This window comes from Sinocyclocheilus anshuiensis, unplaced genomic scaffold, assembly GCF_001515605.1.
Source record: "Sinocyclocheilus anshuiensis isolate Anshui unplaced genomic scaffold, SAMN03320099.WGS_v1.1 scaffold286, whole genome shotgun sequence".
NCBI lineage: Eukaryota > Metazoa > Chordata > Actinopteri > Cypriniformes > Cyprinidae > Sinocyclocheilus > Sinocyclocheilus anshuiensis.
The window spans coordinates 718,656-729,565 of NW_015544135.1; the positions used below are offsets into that span (position 1 = coordinate 718,656).

General features: G+C 39.0%; 1 protein-coding gene across 1 annotated transcript in view; it reads right to left on the reverse strand.

Annotated features, from left to right (window-relative positions):
* Positions 1 to 4,280: 4,280 nt before the first annotated feature.
* The window catches only part of hydin (HYDIN axonemal central pair apparatus protein), a 63,291-nt gene continuing 56,661 nt past the window's right edge, over positions 4,281 to 10,910 (reverse strand). The window contains 14 exon segments of the mRNA XM_016494636.1: positions 4,281 to 4,895; positions 5,157 to 5,381; positions 6,358 to 6,588; positions 6,693 to 6,843; positions 7,320 to 7,483; positions 7,660 to 7,869; positions 8,063 to 8,282; positions 8,403 to 8,683; positions 9,149 to 9,304; positions 9,389 to 9,587; positions 9,754 to 9,923; positions 10,035 to 10,256; positions 10,403 to 10,610; positions 10,734 to 10,881. Of these exon segments, the coding sequence (XP_016350122.1) occupies positions 4,386 to 4,895; positions 5,157 to 5,381; positions 6,358 to 6,588; positions 6,693 to 6,843; positions 7,320 to 7,483; positions 7,660 to 7,869; positions 8,063 to 8,282; positions 8,403 to 8,683; positions 9,149 to 9,304; positions 9,389 to 9,587; positions 9,754 to 9,923; positions 10,035 to 10,256; positions 10,403 to 10,610; positions 10,734 to 10,881 (3,095 nt within the window). The 3' untranslated portion in view covers positions 4,281 to 4,385.

A 10,910-nucleotide genomic window follows, 5' to 3' on the forward strand; every position in this document is an offset into this window, starting at 1 on the left:
TGAATTACATCGCTAATGTCATAGAATAGCACGGCAGGGCACATTGTAACGCAGTGTTACAACGTGCCCCATCTGCGCAACTGGAATTTAACCGGTTACTGTTTTTCTGATAGTTAGCGAAGCATTAAAAAATTATCTAAACTGATAAATAACAGATTGGCGATTAAAATAATAGCAGATTTGTCTCATTTTAAATGAGTAATAAAAACTGAGATGAAAAATTTACTTAAGCCAGAAATATAATTTTTCTATAGTAAAATAAATGTTCAGCGATATCTTCAAAACACTTGAATTTTGGTGCACTTTTTTTCTCTATATAATGTTGATATGGTAACTAGTAAATGCTGTAAATTTGGTTATGCTAGCATGTGTGGAAATATTTAAACCACGTGTGTTACAACTTACCCAGCGTTACTTTGTGCCCCGCGCTCCCCTACTAAAAGCTCAACCGTGTTTCTATATGACTGTGAATGTACGTGTCCTATTATGGTGGTAAGTACTTTGTCTACATTATAACATCTGGCTACATTATAACACTGCAACAATATATTATACTAAAATCACCTGTTTTATAGATATATGATTTAGATACAATTGTAGCTTTCTCATCCAGTTCTTTTTATTCCTTTACTGTTCGTTGTACATCCTTGGTTTTTTGCTTGGGGACTCTCTGAGCTTCTAGCCATCCATCAAAGCATGTATGCTCACGATGTAGGCCTATACTAAAATTAATACAGGCTATTTTTATTCACGCGACAAACGTAGCGAGCCTTTCGATTCGCACGGTGGCGCCAAGAATCGAGCCAGTGCGCGGAATGATACACGAGAGAAACGCCGGTATGTTCCCGACGGCAACGGCGAAATATATAAGAAATATATAATTTCGGTTATTATACAAAAATTGATTGCTCACGATTAGCCATTCAGAATTAAGCACTCCAGAGAACCGTGTAATAAAGTAGGCTATAGTACACAGGGATGATAGTTAAGTGTCAAATTATGCAAAATGGTTGGATTGGATAAAAAGTTAAATAGGTCGATGTCAAAAATGCATAATTGCTGTAATTAATCGAGGATCAAGGTTGGCGAGCTATCTATGTGATATTCTTTGTCTAATTATGGGATTACTCAACACTCTTCTGGTTCTGGGGTTGTTAAATTAATAAATTCATTAAGACGATTAAATAACGTTTGTAAACGAGTGCATGCATTTCATATTTCTTTATACATGCATTAATAAAATATCAAACACCTACATCCAAAATGACAGAGATGCCCCTTCGAGGCTCCGGTGCAAAGAACTGCTCCTGAGCCACCGCCGCCTCCTCCTTCACATATTCCCGAGTAGAGATGCTTTTATTGTCGCTCATCTTGGTGACTATCCAGCGGACGAGCCCGTCTATTCCACCGGGCTGAGTGCCGCTGTTTCCGGACTGTGCAGCCGTCGCTGTCTCGCTGTCCTGAGCCCCGGGATTGGGCTGGTCTTTGCTGTCCTGTGCCCGGAGTTTGGCTTGTTCTTTGTGGAGCAGTTTGTGGACGCCGTCCCTGCAGTAGCGCGCTGCTTGTTCACACATCCTTTTGCCGCGGAGCGTTCATGCTGCGCTCTATGGGGGCGATCCCTCCTCCTCAATGACATCAGCAGCAGCAAATCCCAAAAACTCACCCCTCCTGTCACACCTAATTGGAGCAGTTCAATAAATGCCATCCATTTAGCTCAGACGCAGAAAAATTAACTAGAAAAGCATTATTTGCACTTTAGAGAGAGAGTAGCTAATAAAGTAGGAACCAATGTTAATGCCCATTGATCCCAGACAACTTTTGAATAAACTATTCTAATGTTGTTTAGGTCTATTTTTGGTTTTCTACAGTAACTCTCAGTCGTAGTTATTTAGATCTACCATTCGTGGACATCCCTTTTCGAAAATGAATGGTTTTATTATAGTAAAAGTGTACTTTGCTATGTTCTTTGGAAGATTGATTACCATTTGTATAACCATACTTTACAAATACCATGGTTGGTTAGTGTAGCAAAACTATGGTTAATTTGTGGTTACCAGGTTTAACTATATTAACTATGAAATTAAAACTACATTCTAACATTCTACATTCTGTACATTCTAACTGTAGTAACTAGACAATAAAACTCCCAATAACATCCATTTATACAAATATCCCACAAAAAAACTAGCTATAGTTCTATAGCCTATATAGATGCACAATTACAATAATTAATGTATCAGCGGCTGATACATTTTACTATAGGTTATTTCATTGTGCATCTATACAGAACTATAGCTATATATAAGATATAGGCCTAGATAATCAGCCATATGCTATCTGTTGCGGTTCAATTCAGTGCAAACTATAACCGACACAGTTAAATGTCAGTTCGACTTAAAAACATTTGTGATGGTTAAATCTTTATTAAAGTGATACATATATGACTGCATTTGTCATGCTTTATCAACATAGCGGCCGAATTGCAGTGGAAATGCGACTTCTGCTTGCTTCTATTTGGTGACAGGTAGAAATACACGCTACTATTACTCAAAAAACTTGTATGAAAAACAAAACATCTTTTATTAAGACCCCCTAACCTTTTGTTTTGACTTTTTGGAAGAGTTCAAGCCTTAAGTCTGACCTCCCTAAACCCACTCATGTTGATGGAGCATCTCAACTGTTGTTTGATCAACATTCGGAATTTGTATCACGTCAGAAAAGAACAGCAGCTTGACAATTTTTGGGGTGGGTACTCCTTCACTTAGAAAATCCCTCATTACCTTACTGTCTCTATAACGGTCTGAAATGACCTTTGTGAGTTGAAAGACTGCTGAAAGGCTCCCCGGTCCTGCCCTTTACGAGGGGTGATTAAGTCATCCCAACTAAAAGGGCCTTTATTTAATTGGCACCAAGTACAACCCCCCTACAGTTTGCGTTCCTATAGTGAGGCATTTAAGCAAACAGAAAAAAAGTGATTGGATGCATCTCTTTAATGTAGGGCAACTCACAGCAACCTGTTACTCCTTCTTCACCACAGAGGGTGCTCAAATAATTACAACAAGCAGTAATCCCTTGTCTTTGGACATGCTCAGCCAGTTTGTGCGTAGCACTGACAGGCCTCTCTTTTCAGCACGTAAACAAACTCGGTGGTATATCATGGAATGAGCAGGGGATAAAATGAAACTACTGAACGGTTATTCTGGATCCTGTGCATCTGAGGTTGGATACACAGACAGACTGTCACTGTGTATACTTAAAGCTCTAAGCTAATTGTTTTATACATTTATATATATTGCTTAGGTGACTATAAATATAAAAAGAAACTATATTTTAAACTATATTTTAAAATATTTAAAATTTATAATACTATACTGTATATAAAGCAGGTAGAATAAAATAAAATAATTAAAATATATATTCATTTCAATTAACACATTTTTTCAATAGTTTTAGTTCGCAATAACAACAAGAGTAACATCTAATATCAACCTGTCCCTGCATTCATTCACCCACCCACTTTGTCTATTTGAGATTTGAATATATGCAAAAAGCATGCAGGAAGGCTTGGCAGGGAAAATGAGAGATTTCACACACATTCATACTGCAAATGAGTATGAAACAACGCTGGCAACACATATACACAAATACACACACACACAATCAAATATCCCTCTAGGTTATGAACCTAGAGGGAATGTCATGCCTAAGTAGACGGGAGGTGACCGTGATTTCACCAAGTACAACATGTTCCTGGATCAACATCCTTGTTGATCCTGGAACAATATTCCAATTAACCAATCAGAATTGAGGGATAACTTTTCAGGAAATATCTGTTTTAGGCTTACGATCAGGGTTAGGTGCTTCTACACCCTTGTTAATCAGCTATCATTTCACACTGATTTTAGGAATAAATTATGGGTAGGGTTAGGTTTAGGGGTAGGGATTGGGTTTAGTCTATATTTTTGGACAGTAATGTTGATCCAGGATCACTTCTTGGCAAAATCACGGCGACTGTAGATGGGACATGTTAAAGGTGATGTAGGAGCAACAAGTGCACCTCCTGGTGGACTAAAAAAAGAGCACCCAGGAGCAAAAGCAGTTAACTTGTTAATTGACTGGTATAATTCAAACTGCAAACTTGAGTGCTGCAGAAATTTTAATTTTTTCTGTTCATTTTCAGTATTTACAATCAATTTGCATTCTGTTCAAAATAGCATATTTCTTAAAACTGAAAGAAAAATAAATGACATTTTTTTTTAATTAAGTACTTAACTGCCCAAAAATCTTACTGTATTTAAAAAAGCAAAACAATATTCAATTCAATTTTATCTGTTTTTAACCACTACCATGAATTATTTTATCCAAAGAACAGCATGGTTCTTTCTTCATGATGTTCTTTTCTCTGAAGGAAGCTCTGGACAGTAACCTTTCAAGTAGTAAACCCAGAAGATGCCCTGTCCATGCCCCTCCATACGTGGACAAGAAATTGTCAGCTTTCCATGACATGGGCCTCTGGAGCCCGTTGGAGGGCTGTCAAATATAACCTGTATGTGCTGCGTTTTTTGAGGTAAAATAGTCTCAGCACCCTTGACAGTGAAGGCAGGGTTGTCCACCTGGAAGGAGAAGGTGGTGGCCTGTTGAAAGATATTTTTAAAGGAAATCGAGACACTGGAACCTGAGCTGATGATGAGGGGACCCTGAGCTTTAGGTGGGGTGCAGGTGCCATACAGAGGGAAGACATACTCCCCTCCAAAGTCTGAGGAGATGGTGAGCAGGCTTTGGATGTCTCCCACCTGGCAAGGTTCGAAATGCACCGTCACACTGATATCTGTGCCAGTTTGGTTCCCCGCTGCTGCTTTAACATTCTTTTCCACAGTGAAGTTTGGGTTGTCCGTCTGAATTAGAAACAAGATTTGAATGGAATGTTTATACCAAAGACATTAGAATTTAAGCTGGTAATGTCATTTCAAACCATGACTTTCTTTCTTTGTGTGAAGAAAAAAAAATAGGATAATTAAAAAAAAAAAAAAAAAAATTTCAATACAGTGAAATTAATGCGGTTCAATGTTATTTTAGACAAAAACAATTGAAACATTCATGTCTTTTATCACAAAGATAAAGTTGGCTAGGTAATAATGGGAAAATAGGGCTCCTACCTTGCATATATATTCGGTCTTGACACGAGAAAAGTTGGTGAACTTAGCTATGAAACTGTGTTTGCTGCCAAGTGGTGCTCTGAAATATAGAGGCTTCTCAAAGGGTGCAGGCAGGGCCTTCAGTTGAAGCTCATAAAAGAAGTGTCCGAGTTCAGTAGCGTACATCACCAGCCGGGCTGTGGACTCTCCCTCACACAGAGGCTGATATTCAAATGTCAATGTAACCTAAGCAATAACAAAAACAATGCTCTTAAAAAAAAACAAGAGTCATTAAATACCAGGGTCACCACAGAAAAACCTCTTTGTTTTTTTTCTTCATTTGCATTGATAGACAATTTATTTCCTTTTCATTTTTAAATCATTTTAAAGGGATAGTCCACCCAAAAATGAAATTTCTGTAATCATTTACTCACCATCATGTCAGCCAAACCTTTATGACTTATCTGAAGAATGTTGTAACTAAACAGTTTCAGTTCCCACTGACGTCCATGATAAAAAATAACGGAAGTCAAATATGAACCAAAACATCAACATTTTTCAAAATACCTTCTTTGGTGTTCAGCAAAAGAGAAAAATGTTTAGAAGAACATGAGCGTGAGTAAATAATGGCAGAATTTTAATTTTTGTGGTGGACTAACCCTTTAAAACACTATGGAGCCCCACACATGACAAGCAGAAAAAATACAATTCTTAATTCTATTTTTTTGGATCCATAAATGATGCTCGGAAACTGATTATTTTACTACTTAGAGCTAGATTTATTAACAGTTTGCACCAGTGTAAAGTAAACCCTTTTGTTGGCATTAAAAAAAATTACTGTCAGAATTTACTAAAGACACGTAGCAAAAAATAGCAATGAAAAGGCATAGAGAAAGTTATTCTGTGGCTGACCTTATTGCATATGCATTTGTAGGAGTTTTTCTTTCAGACAAAATTTACGGGAGTATTTAAACAAATCATGCAACGTGATTTACTAAAGTTTGCAGTAGTCACTTTACTGGTATTTTCACCATTATTTAATGCCCAAAGCAGCATGTTTTAACCCATTTTGCACCTGAGTTCATTTGCCGCACCTGATCAGTCAGTAGATCACCCACAGAACTTTCCACTCCCTTCCGCGCCTATATGTGATTGCGGTCTCAAGATAATTTGCTCATGCTAATATATATCAACAGCTCTGTGTTTTTGAAAGTACATCTACCTTAGACTGAGCAGGCACCAGGAACTGTGGAGGAACGCAGATGTCTGCATTCTGGCACTCTGCAGAGAACGACACATCCACAAGAAGTGGGTTCTCCACCTCCACAGACCCTGACGTCATCTGCCTCACCCGGGTCGCCATTTCTATAGTGCTGATCACTCCTGGAGCCATTGCTTTGAAGTTGAGATTATAGAAGAGGTACTCGCCCGTTTTCTCGTTCTTGAAAGTCACCTGTGTAAGTAAGAAATATGATGATGTTTTATGGGCCATAAATTAGTTTTATAACCAAAGTAGTCTGTATTAGCACATTTTTATGGGTGCATGATGGCACTTGCTTTAGCATTGTACTGGCCCTCTTTATAAGTAAAGAAGGAGAGTGTGTAATTCTTCGTATCCAGTGCAGGCACATCAATGTATTCCGGGCCCTTCAGGGAAACAATGCCATCTGAACGATCTGGTTTGATGAGCTCCATCACAGCACGCAACCTACACAGCAGGATATAAAACACTGAATGATAAAACATAAATTATACTAAGAAGCAGAATATAATTTGCAACTGAGGCTTTATGTCAATGAAAGATTTTACGATCATTACAACGCATATCCCAAGAGGCACTGTATGTGTGGCTTTTTTATGGGCATTTTCATGATTAACAATGTTTATGCATGTGCAATAACCATATGTTTATGGGTAATGAATCAAGATTATAACAAAAAATGTTTATTAAACAGGATAATAGTGCATTTTGCATGTTGCGTCAAAAAATATAATTTCTTTTAGTGAATTCTAGCATCATTATCTGTTGATTTTGCAGTCTTTCCAATAAATTTTAATTGACTGAAAAATAGTGTTTTGTTTTTAAACAAAATGCCTATCAGAAAAATGCCCTATTTCATGACTGTGAAATATTGTATTGTGATTATTACATTTGCATTTATATGTTTCTTGTAGATGAGGTACCTCTGAGGTCTGGGCAGCCAGTTGTGGACAGATACTGTCTGTGTGTGGTGGCTTTTGCATTTGATCTCTTCAGTTATTGTGCCTTCAGCCTTCGGTGGCTCAGATGTGCCATGCAATATGTACAGTATTCCACTGCCATCAGGAAAAGAGAAGAAAACGGAGCCCTGCACCACAGCAAAGGGAGGTGTCATTAACAGTGGAATTTTTTTTTTTATTGTACTGACCATTATTGTACCATTTTTTATAATGGCTATTTGCACCCTTGTTTTATTGTGACTGAACAATTGTTTCAAAAATAATTACTTGAAATAGTCCTCATCTTGTGGAGAGAGTGTCATACCTCATGCCTTTCCCCGTCTGCAGTCATGACCAGTGGCTTGTATGTGATCTCATAGGTGTTCTGCTGCAGGGGCTCAATGAGGAGAGTGGGCAGCCCGCTCCAGTGCTCTCCCTCTATGACACATATCAGAGTCCAGGGCTGGTTAATGCGGTTGGGTAGAGCCAGAGACTGAGTACACTGACTGCGCACCTGACACACGAAATTCACCACCTGCTCACACAAAAGAGAAAGCAAGCAAGAAAAAGACAGTGATACAGTGAATTAGCCTTGCTTTTTACCTTCAGCATTTCATCAGCACATCTAATATTAGCAAACATACAAGGTTTCAGTACTCACTAAATGAAATTCTGACACGCTGTTAACATTCAGACTTGTGTTTTTTTCTGTCTCTGCAACACCTTACCTCTGTTGCAACTGTAGGGACAATGCAGGAGCCAGTGAGGGTGAGTTTTAATGGTTTGCCCCCCTCTATAGTACAGCAGAGATCATCATAGCGCAGATCTTGACTCAGCTCGGTAGGGGCAAAGGTCACTTCAAGGGATACTTCCATTCCTGGAGTGATGTAGCCCTCAGCAGGGAAAATGATGAAATCTGGAGCAAAACTCTTTACATCCCATTTGAATCTGAAGAGAACAAGGAAAAGCCATGTAATAGCATTGTCACTCAGATTCATTCATTTACAAAACCAGCCACACATTTTAGATGCAACCAGTCACTGAATTTTAAGGTTTTGCGATGTGTACCTTGCACCAATGTCTCCTGTGTTCTGCATTATAATGCGACGGGTGGCTTGGCAGCGCTGGACCACAACTCCAAACTGCAGGTAGTCTGTGTCCAGTCTGACCTCCACTCCCTGACAACATCCCTTCATGACCAGCAGGGGGCGAACAGCACCTAAATACTCCAGCAGCAGCTCCTCAGTGAAAGGAGGCATGCGCTGTTCAGGAGAAAAGAGAAGCTCCACCACACAGCGGCCACCCCCCTCTTTTAGTGTCACCTCCCCTTCTGGACGCACTGACAAGATCTGTAAAAGCACAATGATTTTTGTAATGTAATGTACGCAGTGCAGTGGAATGTATGCATTTATTCACTCACTACATTTAGGTCCAAATTTCTATTTCAAACAAATGCTGTTCTTTTGAACTTTGTATTCCCCAAAGAATCATTAAAAAAATGCAACATTGATAATAAGAAATATTTCTTGATTACCAAATCAGCACATTAGAATGATTTCTGAAGGATCATGTGACACTGAAGGCTGGAGTAATGGCTGCTGAAAATTCAGCTTTGCCCAGGACAGGAATAAATGACATTTTAAAATATATTCAAATAGGAAACAGTTGGTCTAAATTGTAATAATATTTCACAATATTACTGTTTTTATTTAATTTTTAATCAAATAAATACAGCCTTAGTGAGAAAAAGAGACTTCTTTCAAAAACTTTTAAAAAATTACTTATAAGAGAGAGAGCAAGTGTACATGTGTTACCATAGAGTCCTGAAGAAGGTTATCAGAGTGTCTGCGAAGACTAAAAGTCAGGGAAGCGTGGCTGTTGTTCACCAGAGGGATCAATTTCCGACTTTGCTGGCCAGCCTGCAGAGCTCCAAAATTAACCACCTTATGAGCTGAGTCCTCCAAATTAATCTAAGACAAAAACAGGGGAGGATGAATATCTATTACACCAGGACGTAGACATGTAGGATTACTCAAAACTCAAAACTTTGTCACCTTCATCTCAACGCCCTGTCCCAGGATCTCCACCACTTGTTTGGCACACATGTTCATCTCAAAAACCACCTTCTCACGGTAACAAATTGCTTTGCGTGGGTAGAATGAGAAGAGAACCTCCACGGAGCCACCAGGAGAAAGGACTTGAGGGGTGAAGCTGACCTCCAAGACAGGTGTGTTGGAGAACAAGCAGTCTAGACTGAATAAATACCATCGTATTATAAAACAAACCATGAAACTTTGCTTTACACAAAGTTGCAAAGTAAAATGCAAATATACAGGTGCATCTCAATAAATTAGAATGTTGTGGAAAAGTTCATTTATTTCAGTAATTCAACTCAAGTCTTCTAAAGTTTTTTTTTTACCTGATTCCTCTGCTGCTTCTGTTACTAATCACCAGTATGTGTGTAACAGGTACCATACCAACACAATATATGAAATGCCTTCCAAAGTTGTGCTTTAGGAAAGAAAATTCCAGATCTGGAGCCACAGCTGAGCCCTTTAGTGCACAACAGAATATCGGCCCATTCTTTACCTACAAACAGTGGAAAGAAAAAAATTGAATGCAGAAAAAGAAAAATGATGTAAATAATATTTTGTTCAAAAAGAAGGATAAAAAGGACATAAAGTAATGGACAGGGTCTACCTTAACAGAAAAAGTCAGATCTTTGAGCACACATCTCCGCTGAGGGCAAAAGGTCAAGATGCAGGAACTCTGTCCACCTACAGCCACTGTGTCCAATTTAGGTTCCACCTGCAGGTGGGGCTGCAGCACTGTCGGCCCAGACAGGTCATACTCAACATCTAAACTGAATTTCCCAGGATTAGAGACCACAAATGTGCATGTGGATTTATCGTTTAGCTCCACCTATTTAGGGAACAGATAATAGGAAGTGGCAGAAAGCTTGAGCTAAACGTTTTGTGCTGGAACTCTGCCAAAGACAAATCTCTCACACAACATACTGGCAAGCACACTAACCAAGGGTGCATAAATAACTTCACATAAATTTTAACCTGTTTGAAGTCCACAGGATGGATCTGGTTTGATGAGAGCTCTGTGATGGATCCCTCGGGGCTCTCATATCGCACATGAGCATTCATACTGTAACACTCTCCCTTCACGTTCATGGTCAGCGGCTGGAGCTTCCTCCGTACTGTCACTACTAGATTAAAAGCCACATCTCCCTCCCGAGTGGGAGTGATCCATATGACCAATGGGATACTGTCAGAGGCAGATGTTAAGAAGTGTGACAAGATCAGTGTTCAAATTCAAGATGATTTTTTTTTTACTCAAAGAGGATATGATTGTTATGTCTTAGACTTTATTATGAGTGAAATAACATACTTATCTTTAGGTGGAACTGTTCCCTCCATAGGCTCTAGCACCAAGCTGTCCTGGTAGCCCTCAGAGTGGCACGAAGACTCTTGGACCATAAAATGGAATGGTTGATCTTCTCTGTTCACCACAAACACAGTCTGATGAGCTTCAAAACCTGCAAACAAAAGCACATGGACACTCCTG